At 36.0% G+C, this 22,450-nt stretch overlaps 1 protein-coding gene across 6 annotated transcripts in view; it reads left to right on the top strand.

The window, feature by feature from the left end:
- Nucleotides 1-22,450, top strand: part of DDHD1 (DDHD domain containing 1) — a 93,390-nt gene that overhangs the window by 27,338 nt on the left and 43,602 nt on the right. For 4 of the 6 annotated variants that reach the window (XM_082617413.1, XM_082617410.1, XM_082617409.1 and 1 more), the window contains exons 2-3: nucleotides 12,988-13,161; nucleotides 20,693-20,794. In XM_082617413.1, the coding sequence (XP_082473539.1) occupies nucleotides 12,988-13,161; nucleotides 20,693-20,794 (276 nt within the window). The remainder of the gene's footprint in view (nucleotides 1-12,987; nucleotides 13,162-20,692; nucleotides 20,795-22,450) is intronic. The other 2 variants (XM_082617412.1, XM_082617411.1) reach the window with 1 other exon arrangement.

Here is a 22,450-nt window from a genome sequence, read left to right as displayed (position 1 = left end):
AACATTAAAAATTCAAAAGTCTGTTTTAATGTTATATATTCCATTTTTGGCACAGGTTTCTCTCCCGTATCTATGCAAATTATATCAAACATTCAAGTACCTAGAGAGAATATGTTCCTTAAGCGTGTAAAATTCTGCATTACTTAGATCTTCGATCCTTCAGAATATTAACCTTGGAAGGCTAAGGGCAAAAGGGTATATGAATTAAAGCCTATTCTCCATTTTGAAATGGAGAGATTGCTAACAACATGTAAAAACTGCCTTCTGTGAATGAAAGTACAAGAAAAGGATGAAAATGTAATGTGAATTCCTGGAAGGATCATGTAGTAAAAACTTTTGAGGACTGTTATGGGCTGACTCGTGTCCCCCACAAACTTATATGTTAAAGTCCTCACTGCCGCCACCGCAGAATGTGATCGTATTTCTAGGTAGGACCTTTAAAGAGATGATTAAGTTAAATGCCATTAGGGTTGGCCCCAATCTAATCTGACTGGTGTCCACATAAGAGGAGGAAATTTGGACACACAAAGAGACACCAGGGATACACATGCACAGAGTAAAGACCATGTGAGACCATAGTAAGAAGGTGGCCATCTGTAAGCCAAGGAGAGAGGCCTCAGAAGAAACAAAACCTGCTGACATTTTGATCTTGGACTTCTACCCTGCAGAACTGCAAGAAAATAAGTTTATTTTATTTTAACTACCAAGAATGTGGTATTTTGTGGGACTTCCCTGGTGGCACAGTGGTTAAGAATCCGCCTGCCGATGCAGGGGACATGGGTTCTATCGCTGGTCCGGGAAGATCCCACATGCTGTGGAGCAGCTAAGCCCGTGTGCCACAACTACTGAGCCTGCGCTCTAGGGCCTTGAGCCATAGATGCTGAGCCCACGTGCCACAACTACTGAAGCCTGCATGTCTAGAGCCCTGCTCTGCAGCAAGAGAAGTCACCGCAATGAGAAGCTTGTGCACCACAACGAAGAGTAGCTCCCACTCACTGCAACTAGAGAAAGCCCGCATGCAGCAATAAAGACCCAGTGCAGCCAAAAATAAATAAATAAACAAATAAATAAAATAACATTTTAAAAAAGCCAATGTATTTCCCAAAGGCAGTAATAAATACTATCTTAAAAATTAATAATAATAATGTGGTATTTTGTTATGGTAGCTCTAGCAGACTAATAGAGGACAGTAAACCACTTATTCAACTTTACATTACACTAATGAAGAAATAAATATATGCAATTTTAAAACTCTTATGGTCTTGTTTCTTGAGTCAAGCAAAAAGTATTTAAGGTATAATTATATTACCCAGAGTTTCTTACCCCTATGAAATTGATTTAAACTTGGTGAGTCATAAATATTAACAGTAGCTCTTGCCTAAACATAATTTAGTATTTTTAGTGTAATTGTTACTTTCAGATGGGATCCCCGGTATGTTTTGAGGTATAGGTATTTCTTTCATAATATAGAAAAGATTGTTAGCAACTAATGAAATTTTGCAATTATAACATTTGTAGCTAAGCTAAATGATGATTAGGATAATGACTGTTTAGTTACCTTTGTCCTACAGTATTCCTCCAGATTATAGTTCCTGTCTAGTGAATGAGCAAGTCTTCAGGTATTAGAATGGAAGGTAGCATTTTGTTATATAGTTCCTAATTTACTACCTTTCATTCCATTTACCAATTAAACATTATTATTTTCATGCATAATGTTTTTCTTATCACCCACATTTTGAGAAAGTCAGTTTGTTACTTTTAATATTGATTTTTATTATGAATGATCTCAAGTATATACAAAAGTCTAGATTATATAACCACCAGTCAGTACTCCCCCTTGCTTAGCTTTTTAAGCATTACAGATATAATCAAAATCTCCTCTGCAACTTCTCCCATTCCCTTTTCTTCAGTCCAAAAGTAATGACTCTCTTAGATTTGCTGTTTATTCCCATATATTTTTTAGATTATTAGATTAGTATTCACATCGACATTTTTTGGTCTGTTTTAATAACTTTATTAGTGCCATTCTGTTGCCATTCTATGCCTTCTACAATTTGCTTTCTGGTTCAGCTTAGGATTTTGAGATTTATCCATGCTGACACATGTAACTCCAGCTACTTGTTTTCTCTGTATATAATAATATTCCACTGCATGAATTTACCACAGTTTGTTTTCCTCTTTGGACACTTAGGATGTTTGCAGTTTTTTGCTATTATAAACAGTGCTGTAATAAAAAATTTTCTATACATCTCCTTGTACAAATGTGCCAGAATTTCTGTAGAGTATATACCTAGGAATGGAACTGTTTCTCTGATTACCAGTGAATCTGAGCATATTTCATGTTACAGTTTTATTGACTATTTGGATTTCCTTTCTGTGAAAATCTTGTTATATCAGAGTCCAGTCAGGAGACAGAAACCACACAGTAATTTCAACAGAGAAAGTGTAACATGAAGAATTATTAACAGAGGAATGAAGTCACAGGACAAGGAGAACTCTATGAAACATACAGAAATAGCAGATGCAGGTAGCAGCCACCATCCCTAGGACTGAGCTAGAGCACTCAAGGAAGAGGCTATTTCCTCGCAGTGTTGAGATTCTGACCCAGAGAGTGTGACAGTAGTCACTGAGGTGCTACCCCCCTGGGACTGCTGGAAATCTGCCCTCTGGAGTGCTGGGGGGAAGACTTCCACAGGAACTCAACACAGGCTGCCTGAGGGGGTGTGGAAGAAGTATTTCAAGGGGAGGTGCCTGGCAGGTGACATTCCACAGTGAAACTGCCTGCAGGGTTGTGGTCCTGGGCAAAGCTGCCCATGGGAGGGTGCCATCGCTGTTAGCACCTGGGCACTAAAAAATAAAATTCACACCCTGCAAGAATTCAATAAGGTGAGCACACTGGAACCAGAGAGAGAAACCCCTTCCTCTTCCATTATAAAGGACAGTTTGGTAGAAGTAATTCAGCAAAATGTTAGCCACATAATCGTTTAAGTGGGCCTCTTTGGGGCTGATCTAGAACCCGAGCCACTATTTATAGCGCTAAATTCTATGAGAAGTATATTCAGAGTACTAGATAGTAAATACTAGGTATTAAGTATTTTTCTTAATCTTCCACCTCTTTTCTATCCTCCTTGTCTCTCATATCTCCTTCCCCTTTTCTTATGTCTTCTAATTTTCTTATATCTCATCCTTTCTTATTTCTTCTTCCTCTGAATAGCAATACTCCACCATTCCTATTTTCCGTTACTCTGTGACTTCCTTCATCTTTAAGTCCTCTGTGGTCAGATGTGCTCTGTAAGTTTCTAGAGCAGTGAATTATAGGCATGCTTTGTACCCAAGTGTGGAAAGCTGTAAGGGCATAGTGAAGCTGGAGGGAAAGTGTCAAGACTTTCTCTCTATACATATCATACACTGCAAAGTACAATATGGGTTGAAATAGTTCTTGAAAACAGTCCTTTAGAAATCTTATAATTGTTCCCTCTGCCTTCTGGTATAAGTCTAACTTTTTAATACATAAAATCCTTCTTTTTTTTTTTTTTTTTTACTATGTATGTATGTATGTATTTATTTATTTTTGGCTGTGCCAGGTCTTAGTTGCAGCATTTCGGATCTTTGTTGCAGCATGCAGGATCCTTTTTAGTTGTGGCATGTGAGATCTTTAGTGCGGCATGCAAACTCTTAGTTGCAGCATGTGGGATCTGGTTCCCCAACCAGGGATCGAACCTGGGCCCCCAGCATCGGGAGCGTGGAGTCTTAGCCACTGGACCACCAGGAAAGTCCCAATACATAAAATCCTTTTCCCCAGAATTCCCCTACCCACACATAAGAGATCCACTCAGGCTTTTGCTTAAATGAAGGAAGTGTTCATAGTGGAAAATGGACCTTGTAATTGTTTTCTAGTCAAGGAGAACCCACATTTTTCTTTTGATTCTAGTAAAGCCCCACCTTTTATCATGATTTGCCTAAGAGATAATTAGGATAATAACTTGGTTATTTTCTTCCAGGCAGGTGGTAATGATAAGTACTAGTCTTTATTAAGTTTAAATTGACTTTCAATGAGTGTTTTATAAATGAAACATAATTCTTTGTTAATCTAGTTTCAGCATATTAATTTAATCCATTAGCCCTTTGAAAAATTTGTCTCTGGTCTCTGTCTACATACTCTGTTGTATAACAGATGTATCCAGATCTTTCCATTCCATAACTACAAAGTCAGGTGACATTTTAAATATATATCTGTGCAAGTCCCTATCAGCATGAGATTCTGTTGCGTATGATTTTTAAAAGCCAGAATAACAGTGGCTTTAAACACAAAAGGGTATATTTCTCTGTACTTAGAGGAAATATGGATGTCTAGAGTTCAGGGCTATGTGACAGCTCCACTGTAATCAGGGACAGAGGCTCCTTCTGTTATTCAGCTTTCCATTCTTTGTAAGTGACTTGATCTAAGAGAGTTTCAGGAGCTCAAGACATAGGTAGCAGAAAAGAAAGAGGGGAAGGTCAAAGAGCTGTACCACCAGTAATTTCTGCTGTATCCTATTACCCAGATTCAATCACATGACCAAACCTAACTGCCCAAGGAGACCAGAAATAGTCTTTTTACTGAACATATTACTGCCCTGAATAAATTGGTATTCTGCTATAAGGAATAGGAAGAGGATAGATACAGGACGGGCATCTAGCAGTTTCTTCCAAAATATGTGATCTTTATTTTTGCTGAATGTATTAGGATTCTCCTGAGAGTAACAGAGATTATAAGGAATTGGCTTATGCAGGTTTGGAGGCTGGCAAGTCCAAAATTTACAGAGATGTCCCAGTTCAAATCCAAAGGCCAGCTGGCTACTGTTAGAGCGAGGAAGCGCCATTGTTCCTGTTCAAATCACCAAACAAGAAGAGCTTAATATTCCAGCTTGAAGGCTGTTGACAGAATTCCTTCTTATTTGAGGGAGGGTTAGCCTTTTCTTCTATTCAGGCCTTCAACTGATTGGATGAGGCCCACCCACATTATGGAGGGCAGTCTCCTTTCCTCAGTCTATGGATTTAAATGTTAATCTCATCCAAAAACACCTACACATTGACATGTATACACTGCTATATTTAAAATAAGTAACAAGGACCTACTGTATAGCACAGGGAACTGTGCTGAATATTCTGTAATAACCTAAATGGGAAAAGAATTTGAAAAAAGAATAGATACATGTATATGTATACCTGAATCACTTTGCTCTACACCTGAAACTAACACAACACTGCTAATCAAATGTACTCCAATATAAAATAAAAATAAACAAATAAATAAATAAAAACAAAAACACTCTCACAGAAACACCCAGAATGTTTGACCAAATATCTTGGTACCCTGTGGCTCAGTCAAGTTGATACATAAGATTAACCACTCTGCATATAAAACTAAACATGTATATTATCGACATGCCAAACATTATAGGTATTTATAATATGGAAACAGAAAGATCCTTATAGTCCCACGTCCCCGAGATATCTGTTATTAATAGCTTAGTGTATTTTTCTCCATTTATTTTCAGTACATATGTATACTTTTATAAAACAGGATTATACTATTTATACATATATATGCATATGCACAAATATATATACATGTAGTATTATGATTTAATTTTTTCATTTCTATTTTAGATATTATTCCATGTCTTCTGAGCATTATTTCACTATGGATTATTATCCATTCATTCATATTTTGATTTATTTAATGAATATTTTTAACACCTGCTGTGTGCCAAGCATCATTTACATAGTCAGTCATCTATTGGTAGAAATATAGGTCATTTCGTTTGTTTGTTTTTATTTGTTTTCTATTGTAAAATGAGATAAACATCTTTGTACTGTATCTTTAGGCATTTTTGCAAGAGTTCTTATAAAGTGTATTTCTAGAATTGATCTGTAAAAGATAGAAGTGTTTTTAGGTTTTAAAAGGTACTGCTAGGCCAGGGTTTCTCAGCCTCCGCATAGTTGACATTTTGGTCCAGATAATTCATTGTTGCTGGGAGGGGTGATGTGGGGTTGGGGGAGCTGTCTTGTGCACTGTAGGATGTTTAGCAACATCCCTGGCCTAGATGCCAGCAGCAGCACCACCCCAAACCTTGATGAGTGAGGGATGAATCTGAGGGTGACTGAGGTGATAAAATGTAGTCCTCAGTGTGTGTCCAGCTATAGTTGTAAGACACACGTAAGGAGGAGACATCTTGGATGACTCCCAGATTTCTGTCTTGGGTGACCAGCTAAATACTGTCAGCACACCACTTGCCATGATAGGGAATACAGGTGGAGTAACAGGTTTGTGTTCTGTTTTGTTTCTTCCAGGAACCTAATGTGTTCCATGGCTATTTGTGATTCTGGTAACTATTGATCTTTCTACTAGGAGATGTTCAGTTGGCAGTTGAATGTTTGGATGTAGATTTCAAGACAGAGGCCTGAACCAAAATGATGTAGTACTCGACCACATACTGCTGGAATGTAAAGCTTAGGTGTAAAGCTCCCAAGACATCTATCCAGAGGATACATGCTTAGATTTATTTGGTTGGCCAAAAAGTGCCTTCGGTTTTTAAGTTAAAATAAAAGACACATTTTTAATTTTTACCAAGAAATTTATTGAAGAACATATTCACCCTTTTCTTCCACTGCCTTCTGCCATTTTTCAGGCAACTACATAAATCCATCTTCCCAAAATTTTTATCTTTTTGAGAAAAAAACGATTCCAAGGTGCCTGTTATAGTCTTCCAGGGAATTGAAATTTTTTCCATTGAGAGAATTTTTTTTTAATTTATTTATTTTTGGCTGCATTGGGTCTTCGTTGCTGTGCCCGGGCTCCCTCTAGTTGCGGCAAGCAGGGGGCCACTCTTTGTTGCGGTGCACGGGCCTCTCACTGCGATGGCCTCTCCCGTTGTGGAGCATGGGCTCCAGGTGCACAGGCTTCAGCACTTGTGGCATGCGGGCTCAGTAGTTGTGGTGCATGGGCTGAGCCGTTCCACAGCATGTGGGATCCTCCCAGACCAGGTCTCGAACCTGTTTCTCCCGCATTGGCAGACGGATTCCTAACCACTGCACCACCAAGGAAGCCCAAGAGAATTTTGTAAAGACCTAAATAAATGGAAATCCGGAAGTGCAATATCTGATGAATACAGCAGATGAATCGGAACTTCCCAACCAAGCTGTAACAGTTTTTGCCTGGTCATCAAAGAAACATGTGGTCTTGCATTGTCTTGATGGAAGATTATGCGTTTTCTGTTGACTAATTCTGGATGCTTTTCATCAAGTGCTGCTTTCAGTTGGTCTAATTGGGACAGTACTTGTTGGAATTAATCGTTTGGTTTTCCAGAAGGAGCTCATAATAGAGGACTCCCTTGCAATCCCACCATATACACAACATCACCTTCTTTGGATGCAGACTGGCCTTTGGTGTGGTGGATGGTGGTTCATTTCGCTTGCCCCATGGTCTCTTCCATTCCACATTATTGTATAGTATCCACTTTTCATCTCCTGTCACAATTTATTTATAAAATGGAACGTTTTCATTACGTTTACGTAGAGAATTGCATGCAGAAATACAGTCAAGAAGGTTTTTTTTTTTTGCTTAACTTACGTGGAACCCAAACATCAAAGTGATTAACATAACCAAGCTGGTGCAAATGATTTTCAGCGCTTGATTTGGATATTTTGAGTATGTCAGCTATCTTCCACATGGTATAACGTTGATTGTTCTCAATTAATGTCTCGATTTGATCGCTATCAACTTAAACTGAGCTACCCAACCATGAAGCATCATCCATAGAGAAATCTCCAGCACGAAACTTCTCAAACCACTTTTGACACGTTCGATCAGTCACAGCACCTTTTCCATAGGTTGCACAAATCTTTTTTTGCATTTCAGTTGCGTTTTTACCTTTCTTGAAATAATAAAGCATAATATGCTGAAAATGTTGCTTTCTTCGGTCTTCAATATTAAAATAGCTCCACAAAAATTCACCAGTTTTGATAAGTTTTTTTAAATGCACCCTGATATGACAGCTGTCACATACAATCTAACAAAATTGTTTTGAATGAAGTTAAAGACAACTAAGTGCTGCTAGAGCCATCTTATGGGAAAAAACGAATGAACTTTTTGGCCAACCCAATATGAGGCTCGAGAGGAAAGGATTTGAGAGTGTAGATGTGTGCTAAAACTTGTTTTACTCTTTTTAACTCTGCTTTTTACTTCCATGGTTTTTATGGGGAGGCATGCTTGCCTCTGGTTTGTAAGTCTGATAATAGCCTGGCAATGTAAAATTTCCCAAATTATTTATTTAAAAATTACGAACACAACTAACTAGCCTGTATTTCTTGGGGAGAGAGATAAAAAGGGACCATTTCTGTTTGAGAATGTAGGTTGCATTGTGTGGTAGAAAGAGTTTGAGTGAACTTTGGAGTCAACTTTGGTTGGAATCTTGGTTCTCATAATACTTGTTTGCCTCTAGGCAAATTATTTAGGTTCACTAAGAGTCATTTTACTCATTTGTAAAACTGGGGAAGTCATAGCTATCTTTAAGATTACTGTTAAGATTAAATGAGATGAGCTTTTGGATGTGGAGGATAATGGCAGCTGTCCAAATCTAAATCTCTCCACACATTCTCCCCCAAAACCACATACACATAACCCATACATAGCTGACACCTTTAGCATTACTACGAGAGAGACAATACCACAAATTTTAAATTACTTGTAAGTAAAGAAGCAGCAAATTACAATAGTTCTTGTTACTGCTATAAACCTCTGAATCTGGAGACTGGAGCAGGGAGAGGCTTAAGAGACAGTGAAAATAGAGAGGAGATTAGGGGTTAAAATGAAGCACAAAAGCACCCTCAGAAAGAAAATGTCCTCCACACAACTGGCAAAATACGAACACAGGCTTGGGACTTGGTAATTCATATCACTAACTGTAAGGAGGGTGTGTGAAAGTGAGAGGGACCAGAAGTAGTAACATCAGAGAAACATTGCTGGTGGGAGAGGAGAAAGAGAAAGGATACTGCCCCTTGGAGCCATGGCAATAAGAGGAAAGAAGAAGTAAGGAGAAAATGAAGGGTCCTGGAGAAACGAAAGAAGAACAAGGCGCACCAATCCAGTCTTCACTCACCACTACCACCACTGCCACCACCATAACATCCATCCATTAAAGGAGCTGCTCTTAATAATCTGCAGCAGCAGACACTCTGGAACTAAGAAATCCATCCATAAAATGCTCATGAACAGAAATAAATCAAATGCCATACAAAGCTACTCTAAGAGGAATACAGAAAATGTGAGATCAGTACATTTCCACTGATTATAGTTCTTCCCCCAAAAGCAAACACAAAACAAAGAGAAACTGTATTGTAACACTCCAACCAAATATTCTCAAACAAACTTAGGGACATACTAATAGGGGCATTGATGAAAGGAATGTTGATGTAAGGGGCACTGATGAAAGGAAGGAAAACAACCAAAAGAATGAAAATGAGATGCAGAAAGAAGTAAAAAGCTTTAGAGAGAAAGTGGTTGAAATGCAATACAGGCAAAGGAAGACCCAACATACTTATAATGGGAGTCTCTGAAGAAGAAATCAGTGGAACAGAACTAATCCAAGGAAACTTTTCAGAAATAACAGGAAAACTGAAATCTACAAATTAAAAGGACCCACCTTGGCAAATTGATTCAGAGCAATGAACTCTGAGTCATAAACTGTTAGAATTTAAAGACTAGTAAAACTGTTAGATTTTAAAGGCAAATTTTTTTCTGGGCCTCCTGGTGGGGGGAAAAATCACATTACTAATTAAAAAAATTAGGCTTACATCAGACTTCTCTAGAATGATATACAAAGAAAGGCTACTGTAGAGCATTTTTTAAAACTCAAGGAAACAAAGTTCAAGCTAACCAACCTGTCCTTCAAGTATCAAGGCTATAGATAAGCAGCTTTGAACATGAAAGAATTTAGGAAATCTTTTTTTTTTTTTTTTGCGGTATGCGGGCCTCTCACTGTTGTGGCCTCTCCCGTTGCGGAGCACAGGCTCCGGATGCGCAGGCTCAGCGGCCATGGCTCACGGGCCCAGCCGCTCCGCGGCATATGGGATCCTCCCGGACCGGGGCACGAACCCGTATCCCCTGCATCGGCAGGCGGACTCTCAACCACTGCGCCACCAGGGAGGCCCGAATTTAGGAAATCTTTAGTGAGAATTTAATATATTGTAGATCCAAGACTAAAACAGTGGTGGGGACATGGGTGTAATTGTTACATGTAAGTGGGTAGGCAGAGAAAGGGAAAAATAGAATAAGATCATTCCCTATTATATAAGTAATAAGTGAGAATTTTGGATACCACTTAAAATGGACAGACCAGGTAATAAAAGTGTAAATAAACAAAAAAGAGACTTAGGACACTGTAAAATACATTCATACTCACACATGCATGTGTGAAGGTAACCCCTAGAATCAAAAATGCAAATATTCCGAAATACCAAAAGAATTTTTTTGAAAAGCAAAATCATCAACTAGAGGGCTTCCCTGGTGGCTCAGTGGTTGAGAGTCCGCCTGCCGATGCAGGGGACACGGGTTCGTGCCCCGGTCCGGGAAGATCCCACATGCCGTGGAGCGGCTGGGCCCGTGAGCCATGGCCGCTGAGCCTGCGCGTCCGGAGCCTGTGCTCCACAACGGGAGAGGCCACAGCAGTGAGAGGCCCGTGTACCACACACACACACACACAAAAAAAAAAAAAAAAAAAAAATCATCAACTAGAGAGAGTAAGTAAAATCATCAACTAGAGAGAGTAAGAATAATAAAAAATAGTAATTATAGAAAAAGAGAGTTCAGACATATCAGTTATATCAATAAGCATAAATGGGCTTAACTCACCTATTTAAAGAAAAAGATTTTAAATGGCTTCATAAAGCAAAACCCAATTCTGTGCTGTATACAAGAGACACATCTAAAACAGAGGAAAAGGTTAAAAATAAAGGGATGGGGCTTCCCTGGTGGCGCAGTGGTTGAGAGTCCGCCTGCCGATGCAGGGGACACGGGTTTGTGCCCCCGTCTGGGAAGATCCCACATGCCGCGGAGTGGCTGGGCCTGTGAGCCATGGCCGCTGAGCCTGCGCGTCCGGAGCCTGTGCTCCGCAAGGGGAGAGGCCACAACAGTGAGAGGCCCGCGTACCGCAAAATAAATAAATAAATAAATAAAATAAAGGGATGTACAAAAACATCACAGGCAAATGGAAGCAATAAGAAAGCAGGGGTTGTAATCTTGATAGACAAAGTAGAATTTAGCACACGCAAAAAATCATCAAACACAACAGAGTGTACTTTATAATGTTAAAACCCAAAATTCTCAACGAATTTATATTTTTGAGTATCCACCAAATAACACAGCAAACATCTGACTATAGCAGAATTGCTATAGCAGAATAAAGGATAATGCAAGAAGAATTAGAAACACATAATAGGAGATTTTGAATACATCACAGTATAAGTCTGGTACAAGATGTTTCAGGATCATCTAATAAATTTCCTGTTTCAAACCAGGAATTGGCCTTTTCTTTAAGGAAATGATATTTAGAGATCATGATCTTTATATCAGGAGTGCTCACTTATATGGGGTTGGTCTTTATTTCTAGGCCTTTTTGGCACACAGAGCTTAGGATAATTTTTTTTAATAGAAAATATACATCATTATTTCATGCTGACATTTCTAATTGAAATTTAAAATACAGATTTATTTCTTTGATTTTTATTATTTGTATCTCTTTCTACGTGTGCTAAAAATCTTGGTTTCTAATGATATTAATTTATTCTAATGATGAATAAAATTAATATATTCATCTTAATCTACAGTTTCAAATTAACAATACCAATATTATTACAATTATAACAGCATAGCTACTGCAAAAGTTTTAAGATATGTTTGCAGTTCTTTTTGTACATAGGGTATATCCTAATATGTATATACAAATTACTGTGTTTTGAATCCTTTTGAAATAACTTCTCTATATGTGGTTAAACCACCAACTCTGTATAGTAAGGTTCATTTTTTTTTCATTTTGCTTTTTATTTTTAGGGTTTTGTTTCAATTTTATTTTTGCTTTATGGGTTTTTAAAAATTATTTTAAAGGATTCAAGATTACTTAGCTAACAGTTGTGGTTTATAAATAGCAACTAAAAGTCTTAGGTTTATGGGACACTGTTTAATCAAAGGAATGTTCAGTTTTTCAAAGAAATTTTTTCTCAATTTTTTTCTGAAATTGATGAGGAATTTACTGTAATTAAAAGTTTCACTTGGGCTTTCCTGGTGGCGCAGTGGTTGAGAGTCCACCTGCCGATGCAGGGGACACGGGTTCGTGCCCCGGTCCGGGAAGATCCCATGTGCCGCGGAGCGGCTAGACCCATGAGCCATGGCCGCTGAGCCTGCACGTCCGGAGCCTGTGCTCCACAATGGGAGAGGCCACAACAGTGAGAGGCCCGTGTACTGCAAAAAAAAAAAAAAAAAAAAGTTTCACTTATTCCTGTATACTCGCTGGGAGCCCTTGACCTCCAAGGCAGCCCTAAAAAGTGTACCACACTATGACAATACACATTATTTCTAAACTACTTGTGGAAATTTATCTCAGTATTTTCTAAGACATTGGAACTAACACTGAAGTCTTGCATGAAGTTTGTCAACCCCTTAGCCTACTAATTTTGGTTACTTGGGGCCTCAGTTACATAAGTAATGCTCCTCTCCCTTTCTAATGCCAAAGTACCTTTTATGTGTAATATTTAATACAAGTAAAATTATATGTTGTAAACAAAATTAAATGTGGCTTGATGTCTGAAATTTAAAACTTTAAATGATTCTATTGGATCACGAAACTCTGTTTTTGCCACAGCAGTAGCAAAATATAAAATTGTAGTTACTGTTTCACTTCCTGAGAGGTTGGATCCTAAAGCGTATAATTCTGTGATTTCCCTTTTCAGAGTCCGATAAAATACCAGTAATGCGTGGACAGTGGTTTATTGATGGTACTTGGCAGCCGCTAGAAGAAGAAGAAAGTAATTTAATTGAGCAAGAACATCTTAGCTGTTTTAGAGGTCAGCAGATGCAGGAAAGTTTTGATATTGAAGTGTCAAAACCCATAGATGGAAAAGATGGTAAGACCAGTTAATATATTTAATATGTTTTGTAAACCAAGTAAGTTGTTGATAAAGTTTAGAGTGGTTCCTAAGTTTGAAATAGTAATTCAGAAGTGTTAGAATTTATACAATTTGATTATTTCAAACATTCGATTATTGGAATTTAAAACTGCTGTAAATTTCTGAACTGTTTCCATTTTTATTTTACTTAATATGTGTTTTCACTGACATACACATGATTTACTGTAAATGTACAAATTGTTATAATGTGCTCTCTGAATTAGTCCTTTTGAGTAGCTTTTTAGTCATCAAAAGAAAATTGAACTTATAAAAAATCCCTTGTCATTATATCAAAAGAGCAGTTTTGCTCATATTTTATTGTTGGTTCTTTTCCTGAAGTTTAAAAAACTTTAATTTCTTTTGTATAAGTCCCTTTTAGGTGTCTCCATATTGGTAACCGTATCAACTTGTAATTTGAAACAATCTACTCCTTATATTTCCTTATTTGGCATTTGGATACTTTTTCTTTCAATAGTTTAAAATACTTATATACTAGCCAAGATTGCCATGTTTCATTATGTGTCTGATCTTGAGTAAAATTCAAAATGTGTGGTAAAGTTAAAAATACTTCTGTTGTTCCATTTACTGCAGGCAGTGGGATCAACTATTCCGGTGAGTATAACACTACAGGTAGATGAGAATTTGTGGATTTCTCTAATTTTTTTTTTCCTAAAAGTGTTTCTTCATCCATGCTTGCCTTTATTTGGGAAGTTTCTTGGCAAGCCCTACTTAATCTAGTGAATTAAACTATGAATTAAGTGATTTTTTTCCTTCTCCTTGTAAAACATTTGTACAGCAGAAAAACTCAATATTGATCAAGTAATTCACAGAATGCAGCTTGGAAAAAATGAATTATGTAGTTGGGAGCAATTGATTATATAACATAATTAACTACAAAACAATAAGCTTTAAATTGGCTTTTTTCCCCCTTATTGTTAATAACATTCCAAGTCTTTTCTGTCTCCTATTCGTTACTCTTTTATCTCTCTCTGAACACACACACACACACACACACACACACACACACATGCAGGGAAACTGTATACTTTAGCTTATACCAAGTAAAAATATCTTTTGTACCTTTAAAAGTCTGCATAATTGAGGAAAATGGTGGCTTCTAAATAAATTGGTAATTAAATCTAAGAAATGTCTATTATGTACCAGATACCATATTCTAGGAATTTTAAATATTTCATTTTGCTAATCCCTAGCGTCAACTGTGTTCTTATTTCACTGTGAAATTCAAGCTCAAGGTTCTTACATATCAATATATAAAGAACAGTTCAGTATCTATAAAGCAGAGCTGTATCTATATTCCTGCAGATTGCCATAAAGACAATACTCTGGTTAAAGCACAGATAGCAAATTTTGTATATCTCTGATCTTTAATTAGTGACTGAAATATTTTGGAACCTCTCATCACCACTATCAAAATAATCACAAAAGCCTACTTCATAGTATTTGAAAGACTGAACTCTTTTCAAAGTTTCATTCCTATTGGGAAAGGCTGAGTTCTGGATTTTTTCCTTTCTATTAATTCTCCTTAAGTCTTGCCTCAAAAATGGCAGTTCACCTTAACAAACCCAGTTTATCGACCCAAATTCTTTACTGTTAATGCATGGGAAAAAACCAAGAGCTTGGAGGAGGAAAAGGATGAGTATGAAAAATAAAAATATAAGTATATTGTCCCCTTTCTCATACTGTGTTCAAAGCATTTCTTTTCCACTTGCTAATTCTCCCTGTGGAAGTTAGTCATCAGCTCTGTTTCATCTCTAGATCCCATCTACTTGGAATCTGAAATGTTAAATGGAGCAGCATACTTCAGTTTTCTTCAAAGTGCCCTAATTTTATGATCCAGTCACTTAAATAAGTCTGATAACAGAACATAGTTTGTATGAGTATATTTTTCAGTATATCTTTGAGTCTGTGTCAATTCTTGAGTATCAGTCTAGGATATTATAGTATTATTTTTTGCTAGCTTTAAAGATACACATTGAGTGGTAAAATTCTTATTAGTAATAACAGAAATTTGTTAAACTCTTAGAACACTTTTGTATTGTAATCTTTCAAAATGATGATCTTTTGAGGTTCATTGGAAGAAAAATTGATTTTTTAAATATACTGTGACATAAAACATCAGCATGTTTTGTTATCAACAAAGGTTATAAATTCAATTCAGTATATATACTGTTGTCATGAATTTCCAGCCATTTTATTTATTATTTAGTATTATGTAAAGCATACATTCATGTGTTAAAATGTGACTTTTGACTTTGAAGATTATGGGAAATTCTGTAGTACATTTGAAAATTATCACTGGTCTTAATGAAAGAACATTTGCTGCCCAAAAAGCTACCGCTGTTGGAAAAATAACTCAAATTTATAATACAAAGATAAAAAGTATTATAATTTTTTGATTATTTTGCTTCTTACCTCCAAGCTTTTGAAATTTCATATTTTATTAATCTGAGGGGGGGAAAAATAGCTTTTCCACCTAAATTTTCTCATGTACATAGGATAAAGCCTTGACTCTTCATATTGTTAGAAGATTTTGAATATTCCTTGTGCATATAGTACTGTGCCAGTTACTTTTGTGAAAGAAACAGGGTTTTGGCTCTCAGGGAGTTTTAAACCTTTGAGGATGACAAAGCCTGCAGATGAGAAGTTACAAAGAGTAAGTACAAGGTAACAAAGTAGACAGTGCATGTTAAACATTCTGAAAAGGGATGTACAATAGAGTATTTATTGTACAATAAATTGTACAATATTTTTTATACAAATTGTACAATACAATTATTGTATTGTAGAGTATACAATAGTGTACAATCCCGTATTTAATAATTTAAAATAATTTTAAAGTACTGTATTCAAGAACTCTTTTTAAGTGCTCTGGGGAATTCCTAAGAAACTTAACAGAGTTCTTGCCTTGAAGGACATAAAATACTAATGAAATAAAATAAAATACTAATGAAATAAAATACTAATTCCTTTTCCTTCTGTCTTTATCTATGTCTTGGTTAGGGTAGTTATTGCCACAAATACACTGAATATATTTATTATTCTTTCCTTATTAATTATCCTACTAATCTCAAAGTAAGCATTGAATTAAAAAGATCTATTGGGACTTCCTTGGTGGCACAGTGGTTGGGAATCCGCCTGCCAATGCAGGGCACACGGGTTTGAGCCCTGGTCTGGGAAGATCCCACATGCCGCAGAGCAACTAAGCCCATGTGCCACAACTACTGAGCCTGCGCTCTAGAGCCTGTGAGCCACAACTACTGAAACCTGCGCACCTAGAGCCCATGCTCCACAGCAAGAGAAGCCAGCGGAATGAGAAGCCCGCGCACCACCATGAAGAGTAGCCCCCGCTCACCGGAACTAGAGAAAGCCGTGCACAGCAATGAAGACCCAACATAGCCATAAATGAATGAAGGAATGAATGATCGATTGAAGTTTAGCTTAACTTTTTTATCATTCAAAGAAAGATAAACCCCCAAAGTATAATCATATTTTTGATTTAGATTTCATTTTCTCTGAGAGTTAAAATTAAAAATGATTCTCTTCCCACCCCACCTCCTAGGCTAGGAAATGTTTATCTATCAGCCTAACAAATGAAAGCTAGAAGTTCACTGGGGATGAATCATACAAATAAAATCAGGCCTTCAAATAAATAATTTTGTAAATACTTAAAAGTACTAGAGTAGTATTTCCCTCATTTTATAATTTATCTATGCAAGCAGTAATCAGTAAAAAAAAAAATGGTTGAACTAAATGGGTAGTTCTGCACCTGCTCTGGTCAAAAAATGCATAACCTCAATCCAGTTATGAGAAAACATCAGACAAACTCAAATTGAGGGACATTCTACAAAGTAACTTACCAGTATTCTTCAGAAGTGTCAAGGTCATAATTAACTAGGTGGGGGGAATTCTTTCACGATGTATGTCAAATCAACACAGTATACACTTTCAATGTCTTATAATATTGTCAATTGTACCTCAGTAAAGCTGAAAAAATTTTTTTAAGTGTCAAGATCATGAAAGACAAGGAAAGACTGAGGAATTTGTCGTAGTTTAGGGGAAACTAAGGAAACATAACAACAAAATACAACATGGTACCCTGGATTGTATCCTAGGACAGAAAAGGACATTAATAGAAAAACTGGAGAAATCAGAATGAAGTCAATATTTTAGTTGATAGTATTATACCAGTGTTAATTTCTTAGTTTTGATAATTGTACTATAGTTATGCTAACATTAGGAGAAGCTGGGTGAAAGATATTATGGTAACTCTGTACTATTTTTGCAACTTTTCTGTAGGTTGAAAATTATTCCACAATAAAAAGGTGTTTTGTTTTTTCTTAAGGCCAGTAGAGAAATTAAAATAGTAAAAAATATTTAATTAATCCAAAAGAAACAACAAAAGGAGAAGCAAGAAACACAGACGGAACACAGAAAATATATGGGAAATGGTAGACCTAAATTCACCCATATCAAAACTATAGTAAATATAAGTGAACTAACACTTAAATTAAAAATCAGAGATCGGCAGATTTGCTAGGAATGCAAGATCCAACTGTATGCTGTCTAGTAGAGTCACATTCAATATAAAATCACAGGTAGGCTGAAAGTAAAAAAAAAAAAAAAAGGACTTTTTACTGTTCAAGCTAATTTGGGGCTATGACAGCACAAGTGTTGGTGGATCTCTGAGGATTTACAGCATTTAACAATTTGGCATGTAGTGTATATGCCTATCCTATTGCTGGATAAGGATATCCCAAACTGAATATATCATTTCAAAAGTCTAAAAGGGGGAGGGCCGGGGTGGGGAGAGGGAAGGAGTATTAACCCTTTCTAATCGGCTTTTCTTTTCCTTTCTCTTTGGTGACTAAGAGGACTCCCACCTTCTAGCTTTTAGTTATCAATTTTTATAAATGTATTTAATTTAATTTCTCTGAGATCCAAGAAGATTGACAGAAATTTTCTCATTATACTTGGTAGGTTTTAGGTGTGCAAGCCTTCTTCCCTTGCAGTTGAGATTATCTAGGTTGCCAGCTTTTATAGAGGGAAAAGTTATATAGAGTTATTCTATTCTAGGGAATACTATATCATCAGCAACCCCCCCCCCTTTTTTTTTTTGCGGTACGCAGGCCTCTCACTGTTGTGGCCTCTCCCGTTGCGGAGCACAGCCTCCGGACACGCAGGCTCAGCGGCCGAGGCTCACGGGCCCAGCCGCTCCGCCGCATGTGGGATTCTCCCGGACCGGGACACGGCCACGCATCGGCAGGCGGACTCTCAGCCACTGCGCCACCAGGGAAGCCCAGCAACCCCCTTTTTTGATACACTGCTTTCAGAATTATATAATGAAGAACATTTCTTTAAGAGATGAATTATAGTAAGGAAATTTATTGAAAACACTGTATTTTAGTGCTTAAAGTCTTTTTCATTGCTTTGTAAGACTTTAATACATAAATGAAAAGTTTTATTAAATGTTAGCATTTAATTAGCATTTTAGTTGCATTTTGTGTTTATGCATACTTTTGATAACACTATATAAGAATTCTTAACTAAAACTTTATTTTAGTGATCCTTGTTGGAATGATAGTAAACCTTTTTGTCTCTAGTGTACTTATGGTGGTACTTATCCTTTGCTTTGCGTTGAGAAAAAGTTAAGCTCTCTGTGCTAGAGGATGTTGTAACAAAGCAAATGATTTTCAAGTGAAAATAAGAATTAAATATGAGAAGAAGGTAAAGAAGCATGTCTATCCAATTTTGTGAAAATGTTTTAAATAAATATATTTCTGTGATTTTAGTATATTGGGGTGTTTGGCTTTATGTTAATCCTTAAATTAGTATTCCTTTAGGGGAAAAAAAGCCTTTCATTTTTGTATCTTGACTAGCTTTTAGAAAGTGTTTATGTAATTTTAAGTGTGATCAGGTGGTCCATGTGTTTCCCACTAGTTCTTTTTTAGTAAATGTGGAATTGTTTCATGTTAGTTTTACTAGTAGACCTATAAAATCTAGGTTTTGTTTGAGCAGTATAGTCTCAAGTTTATGCCAAATTTGATCTACTTGGTTATGTTAGCTTTTTCCTAAGGATTTTTTTGTGTGAAAATGTTTCTTGCAAGTGGTACATCTACTCCTCAGTAACTGACCAGAAGGCACATGAAAGAAGAAACATGTTCAGTGAAGAAAATTACTTTGGTTGTCATTTTCCACCCATCTATGATAATGAAATGTTTTCATAATCCTGATTTTACAACCCAGTTTTTAATTCTTGTCTATACTTTTTTATAGTCATCTAATTACGTGCAGTTAAAGTTATTAAGTGCCTCATAAGCATTTCTCAATTACCTTTATCGCATATATCTTTAAATATACCTTATCTGTATATAACAGCAGGTTTCTTTTTTAACTTCTAGTACTATACAACGGGAATTAAGTATTTTTGTATTTGAGCAGTATTTAACCTTTGAATGTCACATTAATGTAGAAGGGAGTGAGGATGAAAATCAAATGTATTAGAACATAAATTTGAACTAAATCATAAAGATTCTGTGATTAACTGAACGGTAAAGAAAATGATTGTAAGATTCAATTCTAAGTGGATTTTAAAATAAATGCTTATTTAAAATGTAAAGAAATTTATTGATATGTAACTAGCAATATTTGATAGGGAAAGTGTTGACTTTAAGGTTATCTACTGATTTACCAAACATCAAGTCTATGTCTGGCTTTACTCTGTTGTCTGTTTTACTCTGTTGTCTGTTTTACCACTTACAAGATGTCACAGCGTACATTTTTACTAATGACTTTTTTTTGTCATTCTGTTGCTAACAGATCTTTCATTATTTTGTCACTAGTATAAGTCAGTTCAAAGTAGAGCTTTCAACTTAATTTTTGGGGGGAAAAGTTTCATTTTTAAAAGCATTTTAACAACTTGAACAGAGATGTGAAAAGAATATTTTGTTTCTGTGGGAAGGCTCTATTACACTTCAGTAACGGAAAGCATCTAGTGGAACGTATACTGTGGTATCTTCTTAGGAAAGCTGCATTAGATGTTTATGTTATTTATTGCATTTTCAATTTGCACATCAGATGTTGGCTGTGTCATAGTCACAAATTTGGTGAGAGTAAATAACCTTAGTATTGTAAAGATGTGGTTTATAAATCTCTTATGCATACAAAAATGCCGTGTTCTATTTTTCTATTCCATCTATACAAAGACATTAAAAATGGTGATCACAGAGTTGTCTTTAATTGATAAATTTAGATATCATTTGCCTTTTTTATTTTCAGTAAAAGTAGAGCATATATTTGATAAACATTATTAAACTAATATTTTGCTGCACTGATTTTTAATTAGAAATTATATAAATAAAGCATTTAGAATAATGTTTGTCAAATACAACTCATTTTTTAAAGTTAATACAACAAAAAGGCAAACCTCATTTAAAATTTGCTTTGAAGCTCAGTGTTTTTGCTTTCTTAGTTGTCTACCACCTCCCTCCCTTCTCCCTCCCTTCTCTGTTCAAATGGAGAGGATATAAGGAGAGTACAGATGCGGCAGGTCTTAAACGAAAGCGTTCCCAAGGTACAGTAATTGTAGTTTTACTTCACCATGTAGTTATATTCCTGGCTTGTAGCTTTCAGTTGTGTTTATAGCATTCGGTTGTATTTAGAGCATAGAAATTACTAGTATTTTAGAAATGTATCCATTGTATTATTTTGCTTAGTGTTAATTATAAGTGGTGTAAACATTTGCAAACAATGTGTATAGTTCTATAATGGGATATTCGCCAATATTAAGATGCTTTAAGACAACACGAATGGTGTAGAGTGAAACAAAATTTTGTTGGCTCAACTTGGTCTTATAGTTTTAATGTTTTAAGCATATGTTGCTCAAAACTATTTTAACAAAATGCAGTTTCAAATCATTGGATTAAAAGGCTTAAAGTACTGACTTGGATCAGACATAGAAGTAGAAAAGGAAATAATTCTTAAACTCTTGCAAAAGATTTTTTTTAACTTATGAAAAGTTCTTTTATTTAAAACCTGAGTTTGTACACTGGTTTTGTGTTTTATTTGCAACTGAAGATGTTATTCATGTTTGTTATGTTAATTGCATCTTGGTCTTGTGTTCAATATTAGTAATGTGTCCTGGCAGGTAAGTAAGATATAAATAGGTTTTTTGTAAATTTTTGAAGTGGCATTTGTACCATAACTCAGGAGTACATTTTCCTGGCAATGATTTGCTTTTTTATGTATTCTAGTAAGGAATAGCTTTTCACAAAAATGTCTTATGATCTTAGATCTTGACCAGGACTCCATCCTTTCATAGTTAGCATCTTCAAATCAGGAGAGTTGGACTCTGTCACTAACTAGCTTTGTGGCAAGTCAGTTAATCCCTTTGTACCTGTATGTCTTTATATATAAGGGGAGATCATATTTTTGCCTAAAGAGGATTTTAAGAAAATAAATTAGGCATAGTGATTTGAAGGTGGCTGGTTTTCTGAAGGCATGTGAATTTTTCTTACCTCTATACAAGAGATAAAGAGGAAAAGTTAAAGTCCTTCAGACAATAAGACATCAAGCTGTGAATTGGTGGACATGCTTTGACAATTTTCTTAACTGTTGCTTCCACAAACATTACTAAATTTGTGATATGTGGCAGGTACTGTGCTATGACTGTGTTTGGTGCTAGTGATACAAAATGACCAAGGTATAGGCCCTGCCTCACAGAGTTTGCGTATTCCTGAAGAATATAGGTTTGCATTTTTTTTTTTAAGAGCTCATTTTCACCAAGCATACCTCGGTTACAGAAATGAAATAACCATACTAATTTGAACATCATAGTAGGAAAAAAATTTATTTCTTGTTAAAAGATCTTTCAACCTTGGAGCTGCTCTGTTATGGTGGGCAATATCCAGTGATAACTGGCTTTAGTATCCATTCCAAAAATACCTTACATTCTAATAAATTAGATGATTCTCTTCCCAGTTTAAAGATAATTTTTTTTCATCTGAGTCTTGTTTTATCTTGTGCTGAGTGAAATTTTCACAGATCAAAAAATAAAATCAACAGAAGAAATGAAACTTAAGTTTCTATGTCAACTGTACTGAGAACTTTCATGAAGGTGTATATCCCTTAGTCCTAAGGAATGGCCACCTCACCTGGGAAAGCAGTTCTTTAATAATCAGAGCATATTTCCTATAGAGGTTAAAATTATGGTAGTTAAGCCAGTTTATTC

The sequence above is a fragment of the Mesoplodon mirus genome (genome assembly GCF_964341445.2).
Source record: "Mesoplodon mirus genome assembly, chromosome: 4".
Taxonomy (NCBI): domain Eukaryota; kingdom Metazoa; phylum Chordata; class Mammalia; order Artiodactyla; family Ziphiidae; genus Mesoplodon; species Mesoplodon mirus.
Note: the sequence above shows the minus strand (reverse complement) of the source record. Positions and strands in the feature narration are given on the sequence as shown.